General features: G+C 36.1%; 2 protein-coding genes across 4 annotated transcripts in view; both read left to right on the plus strand.

Annotated features, from left to right (window-relative positions):
* Positions 1 to 2,261: 2,261 nt before the first annotated feature.
* Positions 2,262 to 4,164, plus strand: LOC101509404 (PKS-NRPS hybrid synthetase cheA-like). The gene is made up of 3 exons (XM_004497963.2): positions 2,262 to 3,154; positions 3,197 to 3,579; positions 3,740 to 4,164. The coding sequence occupies exons 1-3, from the start codon at positions 2,262 to 2,264 to the stop codon at positions 4,162 to 4,164; spliced, it is 1,701 nt and encodes a 566-aa protein (XP_004498020.2).
* Positions 4,165 to 6,669: 2,505 nt separating this feature from the next.
* Positions 6,670 to 21,341, plus strand: part of LOC101493745 (uncharacterized) — a 23,996-nt gene continuing 9,324 nt past the window's right edge. For 2 of the 3 annotated variants that reach the window (XM_004497913.4, XM_004497915.4), the window contains exons 1-4: positions 6,670 to 6,826; positions 8,524 to 10,705; positions 10,794 to 10,931; positions 14,978 to 15,049. In XM_004497913.4, coding sequence (XP_004497970.1) covers positions 8,648 to 10,705; positions 10,794 to 10,931; positions 14,978 to 15,049 — 2,268 coding nt within the window. In that variant the 5' untranslated portion in view covers positions 6,670 to 6,826; positions 8,524 to 8,647. The remainder of the gene's footprint in view (positions 6,827 to 8,523; positions 10,706 to 10,793; positions 10,932 to 14,977; positions 15,050 to 21,341) is intronic. The other variant, XM_073367905.1, reaches the window with a different exon arrangement.

Here is a 21,341-nt window from a genome sequence, read left to right on the forward strand (position 1 = left end):
CAAGGTTTTCGTAACTCCACTCTTCCTCTTTGATTCGAAAACGAAGAAAAACGGTTTTTGAGATCCAAACACAAACCCCTCCGTTTCTTCTAGATCCAAACCTCATTTCTCGAAGAGATAGAAGGGAAAGTTGCTCACCACCACACTACGGTGCTAGTGAACTAATTTGGAAGCTGCGTTGCGAGCGAAGATTTTACCGGAATTACTCGCGGTACCGGAAAACCACGTTAAACTGTTAGGATTTATTGTATCCATACCGAGGATTTATTGTATCGATTTTCCTTCCCACACAACCACACAAATGAGTTAAACTATTTGCATTAGGGACTTATCTGTGGTTGTGTGGGAAGGAAACTGTTAGGATTTATTGTATCGATTTTGGGAAAAACGAATCTAAGACTTTATGGGTAAAATCTTAGAGTTAGGTTCTGGTTATATTTGATGGATGTTTCGTGGAAAATGAACTTAACTCATTTGTGTATGATTATGGGTAAATGAAATTTGATGTGTTTGAGTGCTATGTTGTGTTGATTTGTGTTCGTCGTATTTGACGGGTTCTAAGTTAATACCGATGAAATTTGATGTGTTTTGGTGTGGATTGTGAATTGAATTTGATAAAATGTTTTGAGTTGGTTTTGTTGTGAAATTTGAAAACCATTAGAGTTAAACGAGTATTAAAAATGGGGAATCTTTTAATATCTCGGTTTACTTAATGTGTGTTTGTGAAAATCGTTTAAGTTAACTGGATATTAAGAATGGGGAATCTCTTAATGTCTGGGTTACTTAATGTTGTTTTGAAAAATCGTTTAAGTTAACTAAGCGTTAAGAATGGGGAATCTCTTAATGTCTCGGTTACTTAATGTTTTGTTTTGAAAATCGTTAAGTTAAATGAGTATTAAGAATGGGGAATCTCTTAATGTCTTGTTTACTTAATGTTTTAATTTGAAAACCATTAGAGTTAAACGAGTATTAAAAATGGGGAATCTTTTAATATATCGGTTTACTTAATGTGTGTTTGTGAAAATCGTTTAAGTTAACTGGATATTAAGAATGGGGAATCTCTTAATATCTTGTTTACTTAATATTCGTTTCGGAAATCGTTTAAGTTAAAAGAGTATTAAGAATGGGGAATCTCTTAATATCTTGTTTACTTAATATTCGTTTCGGAAATCGTTTAAGTTAAAAGAGTATTAAGAATGGGGAATCTCTTAATATCTTGTTTACTTAATATTCGTTTCGGAAATCGTTTAAGTTAAAAGAGTATTAAGAATGGGGAATCTCTTAATATCTTGTTTACTTAATATTCGTTTCGGAAATCGTTTAAGTTAAAAGAGTATTAAGAATGGGGAATCTCTTAATATCTTGTTTACTTAATATTCGTTTCGGAAATCGTTTAAGTTAAAAGAGTATTAAGAATGGGGAATCTCTTAATATCTTGTTTACTTAATATTCGTTTCGGAAATCGTTTAAGTTAAAAGAGTATTAAGAATGGGGAATCTCTTAATATCTTGTTTACTTAATATTCGTTTCGGAAATCTCGATTGCTCAATTGATTTATCAATGCTTTGGTCAGTTATGTATTACTTGATGGTTTGAGAACTTCATTTTGAGTTCCTTGTTAATTGGCAAGCATTGTATGAACTTTTAGCATATTGAAAATCCTGTTAAGGTGCATGCCTAGTTGAAAAGATATTTTTAGCATTTAAGATCTTAAATGCTATGTGTTAACTGTTATTTTTTTGGTTGGTGACCCTTTACAATTATTGTGGAAATCTGGGCCTTGCCCTCAGATGAGAGTCAGGACGGTCCTACTGGTTCGTACCTTACGGACGGAAATGGAGATGGGAACGCGTGACTGCAGTTACGTTAGGAGGATCTCACGGGGCGCGTGGAGATACTCAGGGTGTATAGCTTTTTGGTAGGATGATCAGATTATGATGATGTATAGGGACTAGGTGTCCTTCTTTTTGGATTAGAGTATTTTTAGTTTGGAAAACTGTACTTATACTAATATTGTCAGTTTGACTTCTTATTTGAATGGGTTCCATGTACCATTTGTTGTCGTGTAAATGTTTTGGATTTATAATTTGGAGAAACTTTTCCGCTGCTTGTAAATTATAATGACTCAATTATTTATCCAAAGGCATTTCATGATTTAATTCTCTGTTTTATTTTAATTCCTTTTGAAAAAAAAATATACCCTCGCTTTGAAAAACGGGGTGTTACATAATAGAACAAAAATGCAACATATTTTGACATTGATGGAACGCGACAAATACGTCTATCGATATAGGAAGGTAGAGGGTTCAGATGAGTTGATGGACATATTTTGGACTCATCCAAACGCTATCACTCTTGTAGATAATTTTCACATAGTATTGATTATGGATTGCACTTACAAGACCTATAGGTATCGAATGTCATTACTTGAGATTATTGGTGTTACATCTACTGAAATGACATTTTGTGTGGGATTTGCATATCTACAGTTTGAGTGTGCTGATAACTTCACGTGGGCACTACAAATAGTGAAAGAACAGATTACAAGTGGTGAAGTTGAAGTCATCGTTACTGATAGAGACCTTGCTTTGATAAACGCGGTTGAAAATGTTTTTCCAAAAGTAGTGAATTTATTATGCTTGTTTCATATATGCAAGAATGTCAAAACTAAGTGCAAGATGAATGTGTTTTCAAAAAAGAAGCAAGTGCAAATATTGGAGGCATGGGAGACTCTTATTTACAGTTATGATGAGGCTCAGTACTACATGAAGTTGGCTATCTTTGAAGGAATTTGTAGTAATTGTTCTATTTTTTATGATTATGTACACGAGCAGTGGTTAATTCCTTACAATGAAAGGTTTGTTGAGGCGTTGACAAATAGAGTTATGCACTTTGGGAACACCACAACACAAAGGGTTGAGTCGGTGCATTGGAGTTTGACAAGGATATTACAAGATAGTATTGGTGATATATGCAGTGTTTGGGAAACCATCAATAGCATGATTGTATTACAACACAATGAGATAATAGCATCATTTGAAAAGAGCATCATTCAAAAGGTGCATCGATATAGTAACAGATTATACGCAAATTTGCATGGTGTTGTGTCAAAAAATACAATAGATCACATTGCGGCAGAGTATAACCGCGTGAAGTATGTAGGTATTGATTAGACTGAGTGTCGTTGTACAATTAGGACAACACATGGTCTACCTTGTACATGTGAAATAGCCACGTATAGTATGATCCCACGTTCCATTCCATTAGACGTTATTCATGTTTGGTGGAGTAAATTAACTTTCCATGTTGATGCATCAAGTAAACCTTCAGAGTTATCTGTGAAACATGAAATAGATGTCATAGTGAAAAAGTTTGAAGAACTTGATGTACCTGGCAAAATTTCACTTAAAGGTAAATTACGAGAGATCGCGTATCCATCGACTACGTCGATGTTTCCACCGGTTGCCAAGGTTAAAACAAAAGGTGCACCAAAAAAAGGCAAAAGTAAGATATCAAAAAGAGATAAATCAACCAAGTGTGATCCATCTTGGTGGGAGTATGTGGATGCAAATGTTAGATGTAGTTGTACAAATGCATGTAGCACTATAGATACCAGTAAAGTAGAAAAGCTCGCACCTCGACCATCAGTCCAAAAGCTCACACCTCGACCATCAGTTAGCAAAGTTCAACAACCAAGAGTTCTCCTCTTCAAAGATTGATTGCCAGTTGAAATTCATAGATAACATTATTGATGTCGGTGATGATAGTAATTGTGGATATCGTGCAGTTGCAACTTTACTTGGAATGGGTGAGAACTGTTGGGCATTCATCTGTCAACAATGTGTGGTAGAGCTTCAAGAGTTCATGTCTCATTACGAGATACTATTTGGTGGAGAAAATTATGTTCGAAAACTTATACACAATGTGTATGTTGAGCAAGTTGCATCAAAAGATAATTGGATGACACTTCCAGAAATGAGATATGTGATTGCTTTGAAGTTTAACTTGGTTGTCGTCGCATTATCACTTAACCAATCGCAAACATATTTTCCACTTCGAAGTCCACCACCAACATCTATGTCAGATTATCGTGTGATTGTTATTGCATTTGTTAACAACTGTCATTTCGTACATGTATTAATTATCGTATTAAATTGTTATTGATAATTCATTTTATAATTGTTATTGATTTATTCTTGATAATTGATTTATAATTGTTATGTAATTTAACAAGTTTACTTAAAGTTAGATTCCCCTATACCACCAGCAAGTAATTTGTGGAAAAATTATTGCAATGAAGAAGCACGACAATGGGAATTTATTTACAGGGATCGCATGCAACATTGGTTGCAGAAATTTCCAGAAACTATAAATGAAGTTATTGTAAATTGAATTGTTGAATTCAAATATAATGAATATCCAAAAATATTGTATAAATATCCAAACATTGATCGCATTTAATATTGATCGCATTGGTCGCTTCAGTCTACGCTCTCTATAGGGTGTCCAACATATGTCATCAACATCAATCTCGTCAAGTGTTTTCCTAAATGGAATATCCAAACCTTTATCCCGTTTTGACTTCCATCTAAGTGCTCTCGGATAGTCCTCATCATAAATCTGAGATAGTCTACAACAATTCGCACATAATGCTAGAAAATGCTCATACAACCACGCCTGCACATATATAATAAGATATTCATAAATCTGTAAAGCAACAAACCACGAAATCAGGAAATAAATCAAACCAGGAAAGCAAGCGCAAATACCTGTAATAGTGTCAGATACCCTGATACCGTTCTAGTCTGATGCATGTTCGCTTCTCGAAGATTGTCGTATAGGTAAGCAAGCGCAGCAGCACCCCATGCATATCCCCCACATGAGTTGAGGTCTCTGAAACATTCAAGATAGACAACACTCACTGCGAAGGCACTCTTGTCGCTGAACAAGGTGCAACCCATCAAAAATAAAAGAAATGATCTCGCAGCCATCTGCCAATGCTAATCAGCACATCACTGATGGTATACGTCAATAAACCAATTGTACCGAACAACGGTTCTCCGCGTCAAGTTAAACTTAGGATATGTAGCAACCAGACTAACCCCAAGAAGCTAACCCAATAATTCTGAAGCTCACCCAGACTAAATATATTAACGCTGAAGAATGCATCAGTGATGGGTATATGCAGCAGCGAAGAGACATCGTCCAAAGTAATGGTCATCTCTCCAATTGGAAGATGAAAGTTGTTGGTGTCGTGATGTCATCTCTCGACAAAGGTAGAAATTAGACCTTTGTCGATCATCTCATAGCTGCATTTAGCAATGTATATAAACCGAAACTTTTAACAAGTTCCTCAACCTCTTGATTTTCAATGACAACTTCTTTTAATTTTTTGCCATTGCTAAAAACCCTTAACTCTCTGCGATCCCGATATAAATTAACCGAACAAATATAAGTTCAAACACATTAAGCAAATATTTAATATTTAATTTGATTCAGAAATTTACCACGCCGTCCCATAGTCGTGTCGCAACATGATCCCCATTTGTCCTTAGGACAGACTTGTCAACCAGACCACCAGGATATCCGTCATCTGCTTCAGGTTGGGCCTCTTCTACTTGCCCCCGTTCTGCTTGCGCCTGTTCTGCTTGTTGATTCCATAATCTTCGCTGTTCACGCAATTCACGCTGAGCACAGTGAGCCCGTGCAGAAGCGGTTGGTCTAACACGACCTTTTCTATCAGTCCCTTGGTCGAGCATAACACGACCCTCTCTATCAATAAACATTGTGCACACCATTTCTGCATAAACAAATCATAATCATTATCAAAACAACATAACAATATAACATTTATGTAAGTCTAGAAACATAAACTCATACGTGAACTGAGTTCACATACGTGAACTCCACAAGAACACCATCAACTTACGCTAACTGAGTTCACGTACGTGAACTCCATCAACCTACGTGAACTGAGTTCGCGTACGTGAACTCCATCAACCTACTTAAACTGAGTTTACGTACGTGAACTGAGTTGACGTACGTGAACTCCATCAACCTACGTGAACTGATTTCATGTCTATCTACGCGAACTGAGTTCACGTCTACCTACGTGAACTGAGTTCACGTCTACCTACGTGATCTGAGTTCACGTACTTGATTTCACTTCACGTATCTGAACTCCATTATTATACATCAAACCTAGAAAACCCAGAAAACACCATCAAACCCAGAACCATTGATGAACATTTAAAATCCAGAATTCAAAACCCATTGATGAACATTCAAAACCTAGAGAGTTAAACCCAAAAAACGAAAACAAAAACACCATTGCTTACTTGATTGAAGATGCTTGAAGTGATTGAAGATAGTGTTGAAGATGGTGTTGAAGATTATTGAAGATTGCTTACTTGATTGAAGATTATACTGTGTTTAGGATTGAAAATGATTGAAGATTGCTTACTTGATTCAAGAATGTAGATGATTGAAGATGAATGTGTTAAGTTAATGAAGATGAAGATGATGAAGTTAGAAGATGAATGTGTTAAGTGAATAAAGAGGGAAGAGTAGTTTGGGTTTAAAAAAAATTGAGGGGTGTGGGAAGTAAATTGAGGGGTGTAGGAAGCAAAATTGAAAAAAAAAAAAAAACTAAAATTTTATTTACGATTCATCGGCGTTCAATATTTGCCTTTGAGTGAAGTGAAGTGAAGTATTTCCGCAGATATAGCGATTACCCAATTGCGACTGCTCTACGCTGAGCTTGTTTGTATCGCTCTGTTTTCACTTTCTTCCACCACCGTCACCATATTCACCCTTCTCTCTCCAGGTTTCTCTCTCTCTCTCTCTCTCTTCGCGTTTTGGAATGTTAGGTTTTGACTATCTGCTAGTGATAAAGTTAAGTATTTATGGCTTAGGGTATGTGATTTGTTGAAAGGTATTGCGCATTTTAGAGAGAAACGTAAACCCTAGTTTAATGAATTGAGTAGAAATGCAATTGGAATTTAGCATATCAAGATCATAAGAAAAGTGAAGAAATGCTTGTGTGTGTAGCTTCGATTTCCAAATGGAAAATACTAGCAGTTTTTTGACCTTTCTGAATGTGTGCAGAAACTAGGGGTGGCTGAAGAACGCCACAAATTGTTTTGAAAAAAGGAAGAAAAGGAACTAGTTGTGTTAGTCATGTACACACCTATATGATTTTTGTCGTGTTTTACTGTTCAGATGATGATGGTGAAAATATTAATAATAATAAATTTATTAGTATAGATTCTTGCATATGCTAAGCAATTCCATTCTTTATGGTTTAAGTTTATTTGGTAACTGGTGGAGATCTTGTCTCTTTTAGTTGTTTTTTTGTAAAGCTGTTCAATCACCAGGGAAAAATATGGAAGGAAAGGTGGTTTTTTTTTTTTTCTCTGCTTGTTTTTCTTTAGTATAAATAAAATTTAGTATAAATACTTGCATATATTTTTAGTTAGGTTTTGAACATCTGTATTTAACATAGATAACACAGTGTTTTTGTTTTTTTGGGTTGAATCGGAAGCTAATGAGTGTTTGACGAGAAACAAAAATTTCCTGCCTCTCACAAATGTGTGGAAACTAGTTGAGAAAGAAAGTAAATATTAAACTAGTTATAGAAGGAAGTCTTGAAATAGCATGACTTATGTTTATAAAGAAGTAAAACAAAGTACATGAATGAAATGTAAGTTCAAGAGTACATGCCCGAGCACAACTTGAAGGTTTTAATAAAGGAGATCATACTATAGAACATGTTTCAAACCTTATGTGTCTTGGATCTATCATACAAAGTTATGGTGAAATTGGGGGTGGTGTAAATCATAGGATTTAAGTGAGGGAAATGGAGAAATATTTCAACTTTCACATGTTATTTGTGATAGAAATATGTCTCAGCTAAAAGGAAATTTTTTATTGTACAACCATAAGGTTAGCAATTCTGTAAGTAGGAAAAGATAGCTTAATAAATATAGAGGAAGACCAATAAAAATATATATGAAACCATTAAAAGGATTTAAATTTAAACCATGTTGCTTGATTCATGTAATTGGTCTCACCTAGTTGAAAAATGGTTTGGTTGTTGTTGCATCATTCTTTATGCAAAGTAATAGCTGAATTGCTTTTTCCCCTGAACTTAAAATATTCTGCATTTGAGCAATGTACATATCTATTATATGGCTTTATTTTATTAACATGAAGTTAACTTAATTTGTATTAATTGTCTATTATGCATTTTACATTACTTTTGGCCAAGTCACCATCTGGACTTCAGATTTTCTAATCTTTTAGTTGCTATTTTATCTAAGTACAACTTCTCTGAGAGTAGAGCTATATGAAGAAAAAAATTATGTATTGGATTTGTTATGTTGTTAAGCTTTTCTTAATGACATTTCCAGAAGCAATTGTTGAAATGGAACTTTCTGCTTTGCATTTAGTTTTATAAATTGTTGCATATATAAACATATTGTGGACTATATGATTATGTTTTTATTTTTTATTGTCTCTTAGGATATGGCATAATTTATCTTGGAGTAGTTTCGAGCATTCAACATGTCAGTTCACTGATGCGCTCCTTAATCTCTTAGTACAGAAGTGATTAGTTTCTTTTTGTGATTTCATTACATCATACAAGATGAGCAGACCTGATCGTTCAAAGGAGAAGCACATAAAAAGAGATCGGCTTTCTGTGGATAATCATGATGAAGATAGTGCGGCCCGCACAAGACCATTTAGTTTTGAAGAGATTATGCTTAGAAGAAAAAGCAAAGAATTGCTTGATAATGTTAAAGACCCTGCTAAGGAAGCATGGAATACTTCACCCGAAGCTTCTTTGGATAAAATTGCTGATCATTTTGAGTCTCCAAGAATTTACAAACATGATAAGATTTCATCCTTAAGCACAGAGAAACATGCTTTAGAGGAACCTGTGAATGTAAGTTCAAGAAAGAAAGTTGAGAGCACCTATGCGAAGGAAGATGATTTAACTGAAGAGCGAGATAGAGCAAACAATATTTTAGAATCCAAGTCAAGTTCTGGATTAAATAATAAAGGCTGGCTAACGAAAGAAAAGACTGGAAAAGAGAAGCGTGGTTCAAGAAAAATTGAACAAACGAGTCAAAATTGTGAGAATAAAGTTGGGAATAAACATTCAAGAGATTCAGTTAAAAAAGATAGTAATGCAGAAAAAGATAGACAAAAATCTGAAAGGAAAACAAAGAAAAAGAGCTGCATTGAAGAGGATGAGAATCCAAACGAGTATTCTACAGAAAGGAAGCATGGCAAAGATAGACACGGCGAATGGAAAATAAAAAAGCGGTTAGGCAATGGTTCTGAAGAAGTACCTGAAAACAAGCATCATAGAGATTCAGATAAGCATGTTAATGCAGAGGGTAGAGCAAAATATGAAAAAGAAACCAAGAGAAAATATCGAAATGGAGATGATGAAACTCAGGACCGTAATGCGATAAGGAAACAAGATATTTCAAAGCATCATAACACACATATTCCTGAGAGGAAGAACAGGCAGGAAAAGCTGAAGTCACATTATGAAGAATCAACCATGAAGAGGAGACGGTCAAGAAGTCGAGAGCGTAAGGATAGAAGAAGGTCCCCTTCTTTTTCACCGCGGGCACAGATAAATACTTATCAAGATGGAGAGCGTAAGGACTTGTCTATGCTTTCTCTGACAGATAATTCTAGAAAAAAGCATTCTGATGATAAAAATAGGGTATCAACTAATGGTTCAAGTAGTCACCAGGAAAAGGGTAAGTCACATTATGAAGAATCAACCATGAAGAGAAGGTCAAGAAGTCGGGAGCGTAAGCATAGAAGGTCTCCTTCTTTTTCACCAAGGGCACCCAGAAATACTTATCAAGATGCAGAGCGTAAAGACTTGTCTATGCGTTCTCTGACAGATAGTTCTAGAAAAAAGCATTCTGATGATAAAAATAGAGTATCAACTAATGGTTCAAGTAGTCACCAGGAAAAGGTGAAGTCACATTATGAAGAATCAACCATGAAGAGGAGACGGTCAAGAAGTCGGGAGCGTGAGCATAGAAGGTCTCCTTCTTTTTCACCAAGGGCACACAAAAATACTGATCAAGATGCAGAGCGTAAAGACTTATCTTTGTGTTCTCTGACAGAAAGTTCTAGAAAAAAGCATTCTGATGATAAAAATAGAGTATCAACTAATGGTTCAAGTAGTCACCATCGTCGATATCGACATAGTGGCTCTTCTAGTGGACTTGGTGGCTATTCACCAAGGAAGAGGAAAAGTGAAACTGATGTCAGAACTCCTTCACCATCTAAGCATTCTCCAGATAAGAAACATGCTGGATGGGATCTTCCTGCTGTAGGGGCAGATCCTTCTCTAGCTTTTGTTTCTTCTGGTTTTCCATTATCAAATCATAGTGTGTTGTCCAGCATGCATGATGTGGCTTCTGCTGCTTCTCTGGATCCATCCATTGCGAAGCCTCTGCCAGTGCCATTTTTTAATGTGGTATCAACAGGGAAGAATGCTAATATTGATTCTGTCCAACTGACACAAGCTACCCGTCCTATGAGAAGGCTTTATCTTGAGAATTTACCAGCTTCAGCCTCTGAGAAAGTTGTGATGGATTCTTTCAATAGCCTCTTGCTCCCTTCCGGTGTAAATCTTATCCAACAAACTCAGCCATGTATCAGCTGCACTGTAAGTTTGTAGCACAAAATACGAAAATATACTTTTCCCCCTTATGAAGCAATGGGTTTGAATTGTTTATTGTATATCTTCGCTGCAGATGCATAAAGATAAGGGCCAAGCGCTTGTGGAATTCCTTACAGCTGAGTATGCATCAGCCGCTCTTTCTTTTGATGGCAGTATACTATTTGGCTCCATTATTAAAATAAGACGTCCCAAAGACTATGTTGAATTTGCAGTAAGAATGAGAATCTTATATATCCCTTCATTCTTTTATCTGTATCTTATTAACATAAGAACTATTGAGTATTTAATTATTTTTCCCTTGAATTATTTTGATAAATACTACATAATATTATTTTCTCTGCCAACATTTAATTTTCTCAAAACCTAAGTAGCCATTCATAAGAATTTTTTGGATGAAATTGTCTTGCCTCTTATTTTTTCTTATCTATTGGTGCAATGGATTGGCAAAACGTTTATAATTTTCATTTGAAATTGGTTTGTACATTGATGTTGTGATGTTCAAATTTGAAATTGCCAAACTCCACTTATTATTCTCACGAGTTCCATTCTTCCATGCTTTTTTATATATGTAGTTTCTTTGATTTTATGACATGATCAATCTACAGTGTTTTTGTTTAAAATAGATAATTAATCATTTAACTTGTACTTGTGGATTCTCCTGAATGTTTTATGGTTATTATTAGAAGCGAAATTGCCCCTATAAAAGGGAAGTGCAATATATGCAACTCTATCTGCTGGCTTAATTTCTATGTTTATGTAACATTAGTATGACTTCTTCAATCACAATTATAAACTACTATATCATTGGAAAATTCCGACAGAAACTTCTGAAGGGAAGGCTTAAAATCCTGGTTCTTGGAGGCTTAAAAGGTGGCTGCTTCATTCATTAAGCCAAAAGACATAACAAGGAACTTGTGATGTCTCCCAGGAGTGTGAAAAGCAATCTTGAAAATTCCTCCATTATAATTATAATTTGGTGATACCCAAATTTAAAATCTAACTTTGAAAAATAGCACGATCCATATAACTCATCAAGGAATTCATCAACAATAGGAGTAGGGAACTTAGCATGTATGTAGTTAGTAACCACATTATTTAAATTCCCTAGTCAATAGACATGCACCATGAATCATCCTTTTTCTTGACCAAAATGACTCGGATGGAGAGATAACTTGAGCTGGGCCATATGATCCCCTATTTCAGCATGTCTCAAACCTACCTCTCAATTTCAATTTAATGGTGGTGAGGGTAGCTATATGGTTTGAAACTTACAGAACTAGTGCATTCTTTTAGCACAATTGGATGGACTGTGTTCCAAAGAGAGAGAAGGCCCATAACATCCTTAAATACTTCCACTAAACTGTCCAACCATTAATTTAATTCACTTTGCTGCAGCAGTGAGAGATGCCGTTGCCTGCTTTAGTTGAAAGAACCATACCCCAACAATCCTTCAACATCTTGATTATTGACACTGATATAACCCAGTAACAATTGAACTTGGATCCAATAGGGCTAGATCCAAAAGTATGGAAGATTAACACCAGAAGGAATAAGGGGAGAGTTTCTGAGTTGACAGAGGGAGAGCACCCAACATACAGCAGTTACACGAGTCATGGGGTGTGGTTATAACTTATTAGTAGTCTTTGGTGTTGGGTAGTGGGGCTATCTTTGATAAATTATTGTAAGAACGGAGGGAGTCATCTCTCTACAGAGTATTGCTTTTTGGCAGTAGAATTTGTCTTGTTCTGCTATAAACGTTTCCTCTATACGGCACTGATTTCGTCACTGTATCCGACAAGTCAAACCTGTCTGATACAAACCAGAGAAACAACATTTTGTAGGAATTAGATACTCCCTCCGGTATTCCAGTAACACCCTATCCCGGTATTCCAAATTGGTAAGACCATTATATCCAATATATTTGTTTACAGTTTTAGATAAATTGTACAATAACAACAGTAGAAGTCATTCCCGAAAAATACCCAACTCAGACGCATGATAATAATATAGTAACAAAAGTATACATTTTATAGTTCAGTTTGATCTTGTCTCCGACATAGTTGTCAATCTAGATAGCAGCCGACCCCAAAACTGGAATACTGAGATAGGGTGTTGTTGGATGGCTGCTACAAGACCTGTCTCCCCAAGAATCTTGTGTCTTAATTATGCCTAACTTTTAGAGGTGGTCTCGTCCTCTACCTTGAAGCTTAAATCTAGATTTTACTTAGCCATGATAGCATACTTCCAGTGTTTTGGAATAGGCTTGTAAGGCTGCCTTATATAAACATGGATTTTGGTTTCGCCTTGCGATATATTTAACCATGAGTTTCTTGGACATTAGGAAAATAAATTCATATCATTCATCCAAATACTAGATATTGCTTCTGTAACTGCAAGATCTTTATAATTCTCATGGAGTGATCTACTTGTAGCATTTTATGAGATGTTTTCTGACCCTAGTATTGGAATCTCTTAAATAGGATGTTTATTTGAGGTATATCATAATACACAATCTGGACGATGATGAAGCCAACTCCTAATCAAGAGGACTTTATGGTGTATCGAAAAGTTTGATGAGAAACCAAGATTTAGCTGGCCATTGTTTCAGGGTTATTGTTCTAGGCTTTGACCATGCTACTTATGATTTCCTGTTTTGTTTGTTATATCGAGTCTGTTGGAATTAACAAGAAAGATGATGAGGTCCATCTTAAGAAAAAAAAGGATATTTGTAACTCAGCATATGGCACAGACAGAAAGAGCCTTGTTTGATTTGGAGTTAGTATGTTCACATATTCTTCTAGGTGATGCATTTTTTCACTGTAGATGATGACATTTTATTGGTGGTTCATAAACAATAATCCATTATTTCATACATGCTGCATATAGTATACGTGTATTCTTTGCATTTTTTCATGATCATCACTTGATTTTGTAGAAAATTAAGAATGCCCTCTTGCAGGAAGTTGCAACACAATCAGTTGACAAAAAAGGAGTTCCTTTTAGTTCAGATTGATTGAGGCCTCAATTGTCTTAAATTTTTTGTTCTTTATGATGACCCTGTTGACACAAAAAAGTATATAATATTTAAGTTTTAGGAGCATTTTTTATTTTTCTTTGATGTTCTGTTATTTGATATTATGTAAATGTGACTACTTATGGTATTAGAGATTTGGTTTATGGATTCAGCAAAAAAAAAAAAAAAAAAAAAGATTTGTTTGTGGTAACGCTGATGAAAATGGGCATACTTGAGGCATTATTTGTAATTGCAAAATTATGTTAAATTAATTAACTCTTTCATTTTCCTTGACCACTTGAAAATTGTGAAGGAAACTTTTTTTTTTTTTTTCCTGAACAGTTTCTAATGAACCTCTCAGTTAAGACATTTTTATGTTGCATAGGATATTGATTGTATGTACTATGTATACACTCAGCAGCTTCTTTAACAAATAAAATTTCGTTTATTTATAATACATCGCTTACTTAGTAAGTAGTTATTTCACTTTTGACACGTTAATATAATTGAGAAGTTATCATCAGGATTTTGCGTTGGTGGCTAATTTTTTATGCTTTTACATGCTTGTTTGATGTTACTTATGTTAATCACATCCTTTATCTGAAAGTAAGATTAATGTCAACTGATCTCTTTCTTTATTTTATTCGATTACACAAAGTTATTTCAAACTAATTCTATTTCGATTTGTTTGTGGTAACGCTGATGAAAATGGGCATACTTGAGGCATTATTTGTAATTGCAAAATTATGTTAAATTAATTAACTCTTTCATTTTCCTTGACCACTTGAAAATTGTGAAGGAAACTTTTTTTTTTTTTTTCCTGAACAGTTTCTAATGAACCTCTCAGTTAAGACATTTTTATGTTGCATAGGATATTGATTGTATGTACTATGTATACACTCAGCAGCTTCTTTAACAAATAAAATTTCGTTTATTTATAATACATCGCTTACTTAGTAAGTAGTTATTTCACTTTTGACACGTTAATATAATTGAGAAGTTATCATCAGGATTTTGCGTTGGTGGCTAATTTTTTATGCTTTTACATGCTTGTTTGATGTTACTTATGTTAATCACATCCTTTATCTGAAAGTAAGATTAATGTCAACTGATCTCTTTCTTTATTTTATTCGATTACACAAAGTTATTTCAAACTAATTCTATTTCGTAAGCTTTGTAATTCTAAGGTATATTGTGGTTATCATCTATGAACAGGTTTTCAGACAATTGCTATTTTCATGCAGACTGATGAACCAGAGAGATCAGTGGAAGTTGCTGTCACAATAAGTGATGATGTAGTTAATTCACCAAACAAGGTATGCCTGCAAAACTATCTAGAGTTGATAATTTTATATTCATAACTGCAAGTTTCAAGCTAGCCCAATGCTGCTGGGCATGCATCTTTCTCTTTTATGAGTCTTTCATTAATGGTTGAATTTCGTAACCCTTTATACTACATGGCTTAATCTTTTCATTATGGAGTGGAATGCAAAGTTTCACTGCAGTATATGGGTGTTTCTGTATGAATTCTGTAAAAGCCATATGCAAATAACATATTTGATTCAGTTTATAGTAACCAAACATCAATTTATATGTAATTCTATAAAAGAGACGCACATAGAGAAGATATGAGAAAACTAGATCTGCAACTGGACAGGCATGTGCTTTTATATGTACGCATTTACAAGGATTATCATAGAAATTGTAAGATTCAAGGCATAAGAACAACATTAATAGTAACCGTGAACACTGCCCCTCGAGCCAGTGATTTTGTGTCCAACTGCAGCTTGTTACCAATGTCATTAATCCACTATCTTGGATGTGTTTTGGCCTAATACATACATACCATTTACAAGTATCAACTTAGAAATTTTAAGATGCAAGGCATGAGAACAACATTAATAGAAATCGTGACACTTCCCCTCGAGCCAGTGATTTTGTGTCCACCTGCAGCTTGTTACAAATGTCATTAATCCACTATCTTGATGTGTTTTGGTTAAGGCACATACATACCTTCATCCCCTCTTGTTATTCTCCTCCACCATTCCAACTTATCGCTACAATCCAAATTCAAAAATTTTGAATCTTCTTTTTTTCTTTGGTGTTCTACCAAGAACAAGACTCTTGGTGGCTTTACTCTCCATTGTCTCTGTTTTTAGTTGTTGCTATGAGAAGGCAGTTTTTGGAGAAGGTTGTGTCTCCACATTCGTCTCACCTTCCTATATCAGTTTCTTTGTCCCTTGACCTTACTTATGTTTGATTTTTCCAATCTCTTCGATGTTGATCTCAGAGGTGACGCTTCCAACCCTCCTTCGATTCAACCAAATCCGTGCCTTCTCAATGCCTGTTTCAACATTGTTTTTGAGACTAATAAACTTTCCCTCAAAGGATGCTGTATCACATGTTCACTGTATCCTTCCAAGAATGCAAAAAAATTGTAGGTTCATTTCTCAATGCAACAATGGCTCTCCCTCGAAAAACAGCAGGTCAGACCAATTTTTTAGAAACTAGGAAAAGAACTGGAGAGTTGATAGAAAGAAAATTTTATTGAAAGTGTTGAAGATTGGCGCTAATTAAGGAGAATCAACAGATTTTGTTTTGTACAGTTTTATGACAGCTGTATGTCCATTAAATATAGATTAGTATTAGCTAATTCCTAGCCTTTCCTATCTTATTAGAATTAGCAATTATGAGGAGAATAACTTCCCTAATTCTTAGGCTAGATTAGCGCCCAGCCTTAATCTCCTAGTCTGTATAAATTCTGCTTTGTATTATTGTAAAGATACAGAAAATAAAATAAGAAAGTTCCGCATGGTATCAGAGCTCGATCTGATCCATCCCTAAGAAAACCCTAGCGCCGCCAGCAATGGGTGAACCTTCCGACAAACAGCCAAAGATGGAAACTGGATCATTTCCGACCAGTTCACATGATGGGCTCAGTCATCTCATCACTGGCCATAAATTAAATGGTCAAAACTATACCCAATGGGTAAGATCAGTCAAGATCTTCCTTCAAGGAAAAGGGAGAGAAGACTACATCACAGGAGACACAAAATGTCCCCAAGAAGGAGATGCCACCCTTCAAAAATGGAAACTTGAGAATAGCCAAGTAATGTCATGGCTGCTCAACACCATGACCAACGAAATTGGTGAAAATTTCATGTTCTATGATTCGGCAAAGGAGATATGGGATGCTGTGAAGGAAACATATTCAAATGTGGACAATACCTCTGCCATATTTGAGATAAGAAGCATTCTACACAACCTTCGACAAGGAGAATCTTCTGTTACTGAGTATTTTAATACACTTAGTAGACATTGGCAACAACTAGATGTATATGAAGAAGTCACATGGGACTGTCCAGGGGATAAGAAAAAATTCAAAGAGCTGGTGGAGAAGGACAGAATCTACATGTTCCTATTGGGACTAAACAAGGACCTTGATGAAGTCCGTGGAAGGATCCTTGGAACCAAACCTCTTCCCAAAATTCGGGAAGCCTTTTCAGAAGTAAGGAGAGAAGAGAGCAGGAGGAAACTCATGTTGGGAAATGCCACCTCAACACCTCCCACCGAGAGCTCAGCAATGGCTGCAAGAGGAAACCAAATTCGGCCATTTCAAAAGAAAAATCGTCCCTGGTGTGATCACTGCAAGAAACCAGGCCATACACAAGAAATATGTTGGGTTATACATGGAAAACCCCCAGAAGCCAAGCAATTCAAAAGCAGGGACAGCAGAGGCAACGCAATTTTTAACCACCAAGAAGCTGAGGTAAAATCTACTTCATTTCCATTTAACAAGGAACAAATGGAGGCTTTACAAAAAATCTTCAAACAAACCATGCTCTCTACAGAAAAAGGTGGTACGGCTGTAGTGGCTCAGAGAGGTAATGTCTCACATGCTCTAAATACTAGCATGGGAAAAACAAAGTCATGGATTGTTGACTCAGGGGCTTCAGATCACATGACTGGAAATTTTAATTTGTTTACTAGTTATTCTCCTTATCCATTTAACTGCACTGTCCGAATAGCAGATGGCACACATTCTAAGGTCATGGGTACAGGATCAATTATTTTGTCACCTAATATTACACTAGAATATGTTCTATATGTGCCAAAACTTGATTGCAACTTGCTGTCCATTAGCAAAATCACAAGAGATTTGAAATGTGTTACTAAATTTTCTCCTAACTTGTGTGAATTTCAGATTTTGGAGTCGGGGAAGACGATTGGCAGTGCTAAAGAGTGTGCTGGACTCTACCTACTTCAAGCTGAAGAATTAGAAAGAGGACTCAAGAACCAGTCATATGCAGCAGCTAGTGTTCCAAGTAGTGACAATCCTGTAATGTTATGGCACTATCGATTAGGCCACCCAAATTTCATGTATCTGGAAAAATTATTTCCTTCTTTATTCAATAAAAATCAGAAGCATTTTCAGTGTGAAATTTGTCAATTGTCCAAACATACACGTAGCCAATACCCACCCCAACCCTATAAGCCATCCCAACCTTTCGCCCTAATTCATAGTGATGTATGGGGACCATCACGCATTAAGAATGTTACTGGTTCTAGATGGTTTGTCACGTTCATTGACGATCACACTCGTGTTACCTGGGTATTTTTAATGAAAGAGAAATCAGAAGTAGGAAGGATCTTTGAGGTTTTCCACAACATGGTGCAAACTCAATTTCACAACAAGATCCAAGTGCTTAGAACTGACAATGGTTGTGAGTACTACAATTCGATTCTAAGTTCTTACCTACAAAAAGTTGGCATTGTTCACCAAAGCTCTTGTGTGGACACTCCACAACAAAACGGAGTTGCGGAAAGAAAGAATAGACATATTTTGGAAGTAACTAGATCAATCATGTTAGCCACAAATGTCCCGAACCAGTTTTGGGGGGAAGCTGTCCTTTCGGCAACACACCTTATAAATAGAATGCCTTCCCGGATCCTTAACCTCAAGACCCCCCTCTCCACACTCCAAATCTTCTTCCCAACCAGCAAAATACTCACCTCCATTCCCTTAAAGATTTTTGGATGCTCATCCTTCGTCCACAACCACAACCCACACCGTAGTAAACTTGACCCCAAATCTATCAAGTGCATTTTTCTTGGTTACTCACCTCACCAAAAAGGGTACAGATGTTACTCACCCATCACCAAAAAATTCTACCACACCATGGATGTAACCTTCTTTGAGAACCAACCATACTACCCCAAAGTTGGCATTCAGGGGGAGCAAGTACACACATATCCAATTGAAACTTTAGAATACCAACCTTGGATGTTTGAACAAACAGAAACTGCCCCTATCCCAGCTGAAAGGACAGCAGAACCTGAACCGGTTGTTGTAACAGAAACTGAAGCAGTGGCCGAGGCAGAAAATGGAAAAAACAATGAAATTGGAACAACCCAACATAATCAAACAGAAACTGAAGCAGTGGCCGAGGCAGAAAATGGAAAAAACAATGAAATTGGAACAACCCAACATAATCAAACAGAAACTGAAGCAGTGGCCGAGGCAGAAAATGGAAAAAACAATGAAATTGGAACAACCCAACATAATCAAACAGAAACTGAAGCAGTGGCCGAGGCAGAAAATGGAAAAAACAATGAAATTGGAACAACCCAACATAATCAAACAGAAACTGAAGCAGTGGCCGAGGCAGAAAATGGAAAAAACAATGAAATTGGAACAACCCAACATAATCAAACAGAAACTGAAGCAGTGGCCGAGGCAGAAAATGGAAAAAACAATGAAATTGGAACAACCCAACATAATCAAACAGAAACTGAAGCAGTGGCCGAGGCAGAAAATGGAAAAAACAATGAAATTGGAACAACCCAACATAATCAAACAGAAACTGAAGCAGTGGCCGAGGCAGAAAATGGAAAAAACAATGAAATTGGAACAACCCAACATAATCAAACAGAAACTGAAGCAGTGGCCGAGGCAGAAAATGGAAAAAACAATGAAATTGGAACAACCCAACATAATCAAACAGAAACTGAAGCAGTGGCCGAGGCAGAAAATGGAAAAAACAATGAAATTGGAACAACCCAACATAATCAAACAGAAACTGAAGCAGTGGCCGAGGCAGAAAATGGAAAAAACAATGAAATTGGAACAACCCAACATAATCAAACAGAAACTGAAGCAGTGGCCGAGGCAGAAAATGGAAAAAACAATGAAATTGGAACAACCCAACATAATCAAACAGAAACTGAAGCAGTGGCCGAGGCAGAAAATGGAAAAAACAATGAAATTGGAACAACCCAACATAATCAAACAGAAACTGAAGCAGTGGCCGAGGCAGAAAATGGAAAAAACAATGAAATTGGAACAACCCAACATAATCAAACAGAAACTGAAGCAGTGGCCGAGGCAGAAAATGGAAAAAACAATGAAATTGGAACAACCCAACATAATCAAACAGAAACTGAAGCAGTGGCCGAGGCAGAAAATGGAAAAAACAATGAAATTGGAACAACCCAACATAATCAAACAGAAACTGAAGCAGTGGCCGAGGCAGAAAATGGAAAAAACAATGAAATTGGAACAACCCAACATAATCAAACAGAAACTGAAGCAGTGGCCGAGGCAGAAAATGGAAAAAACAATGAAATTGGAACAACCCAACATAATCAAACAGAAACTGAAGCAGTGGCCGAGGCAGAAAATGGAAAAAACAATGAAATTGGAACAACCCAACATAATCAAACAGAAACTGAAGCAGTGGCCGAGGCAGAAAATGGAAAAAACAATGAAATTGGAACAACCCAACATAATCAAACAGAAACTGAAGCAGTGGCCGAGGCAGAAAATGGAAAAAACAATGAAATTGGAACAACCCAACATAATCAAACAGAAACTGAAGCAGTGGCCGAGGCAGAAAATGGAAAAAACAATGAAATTGGAACAACCCAACATAATCAAACAGAAACTGAAGCAGTGGCCGAGGCAGAAAATGGAAAAAACAATGAAATTGGAACAACCCAACATAATCAAACAGAAACTGAAGCAGTGGCCGAGGCAGAAAATGGAAAAAACAATGAAATTGGAACAACCCAACATAATCAAACAGAAACTGAAGCAGTGGCCGAGGCAGAAAATGGAAAAAACAATGAAATTGGAACAACCCAACATAATCAAACAGAAACTGAAGCAGTGGCCTTAGCAATTATGAGGAGAATAACTTCCCTAATTCTTAGGCTAGATTAGCGCCCAGCCTTAATCTCCTAGTCTGTATAAATTCTGCTTTGTATTATTGTAAAGATACAGAAAATAAAATAAGAAAGTTCCGCAGAAAGAATGAAAATAGGAGAGAAGACTCTCCTCTAAGGGTTTACCCTTCTACAGCAAAGCCATTGCTCTGTGATTTATTCATTCAATTGTTTACAAATTTGAATGTCGTACCTCTCCCCCTTTGTCCTCCTATTTATGTATGTAATCTCGTTTAACCATCCATCTACCCTTTTTAAACCTGACTACTCTATTTTCACTTTATTCATTTACTTAAAATGAGGGAGGGGAAATAAAAAATGGAATTGTGGCAAGAATCGTAAAATTCTACAAAATTCGTAAAACAATTGCATATAAATGAAAGT

This window comes from Cicer arietinum, chromosome 4 (genome assembly GCF_000331145.2).
Source record: "Cicer arietinum cultivar CDC Frontier isolate Library 1 chromosome 4, Cicar.CDCFrontier_v2.0, whole genome shotgun sequence".
In the NCBI taxonomy this organism is placed as follows: domain Eukaryota; kingdom Viridiplantae; phylum Streptophyta; class Magnoliopsida; order Fabales; family Fabaceae; genus Cicer; species Cicer arietinum.

Bases quoted from the DNA above. Each gene is read 5' to 3' on its own strand.
- LOC101509404 (XM_004497963.2), top strand. From the start codon at position 2,262: ATGGAACGCGACAAATACGTCTATCGATATAGGAAGGTAGAGGGTTCA. The intron at 3,155-3,196 runs GTATGTAGGTAT...TTGTACAATTAG, and splicing joins GCAGAGTATAACCGCGTGAA to GACAACACATGGTCTACCTT. The intron at 3,580-3,739 runs GTAGTTGTACAA...TGAAATTCATAG, and splicing joins TGTGGATGCAAATGTTAGAT to ATAACATTATTGATGTCGGT.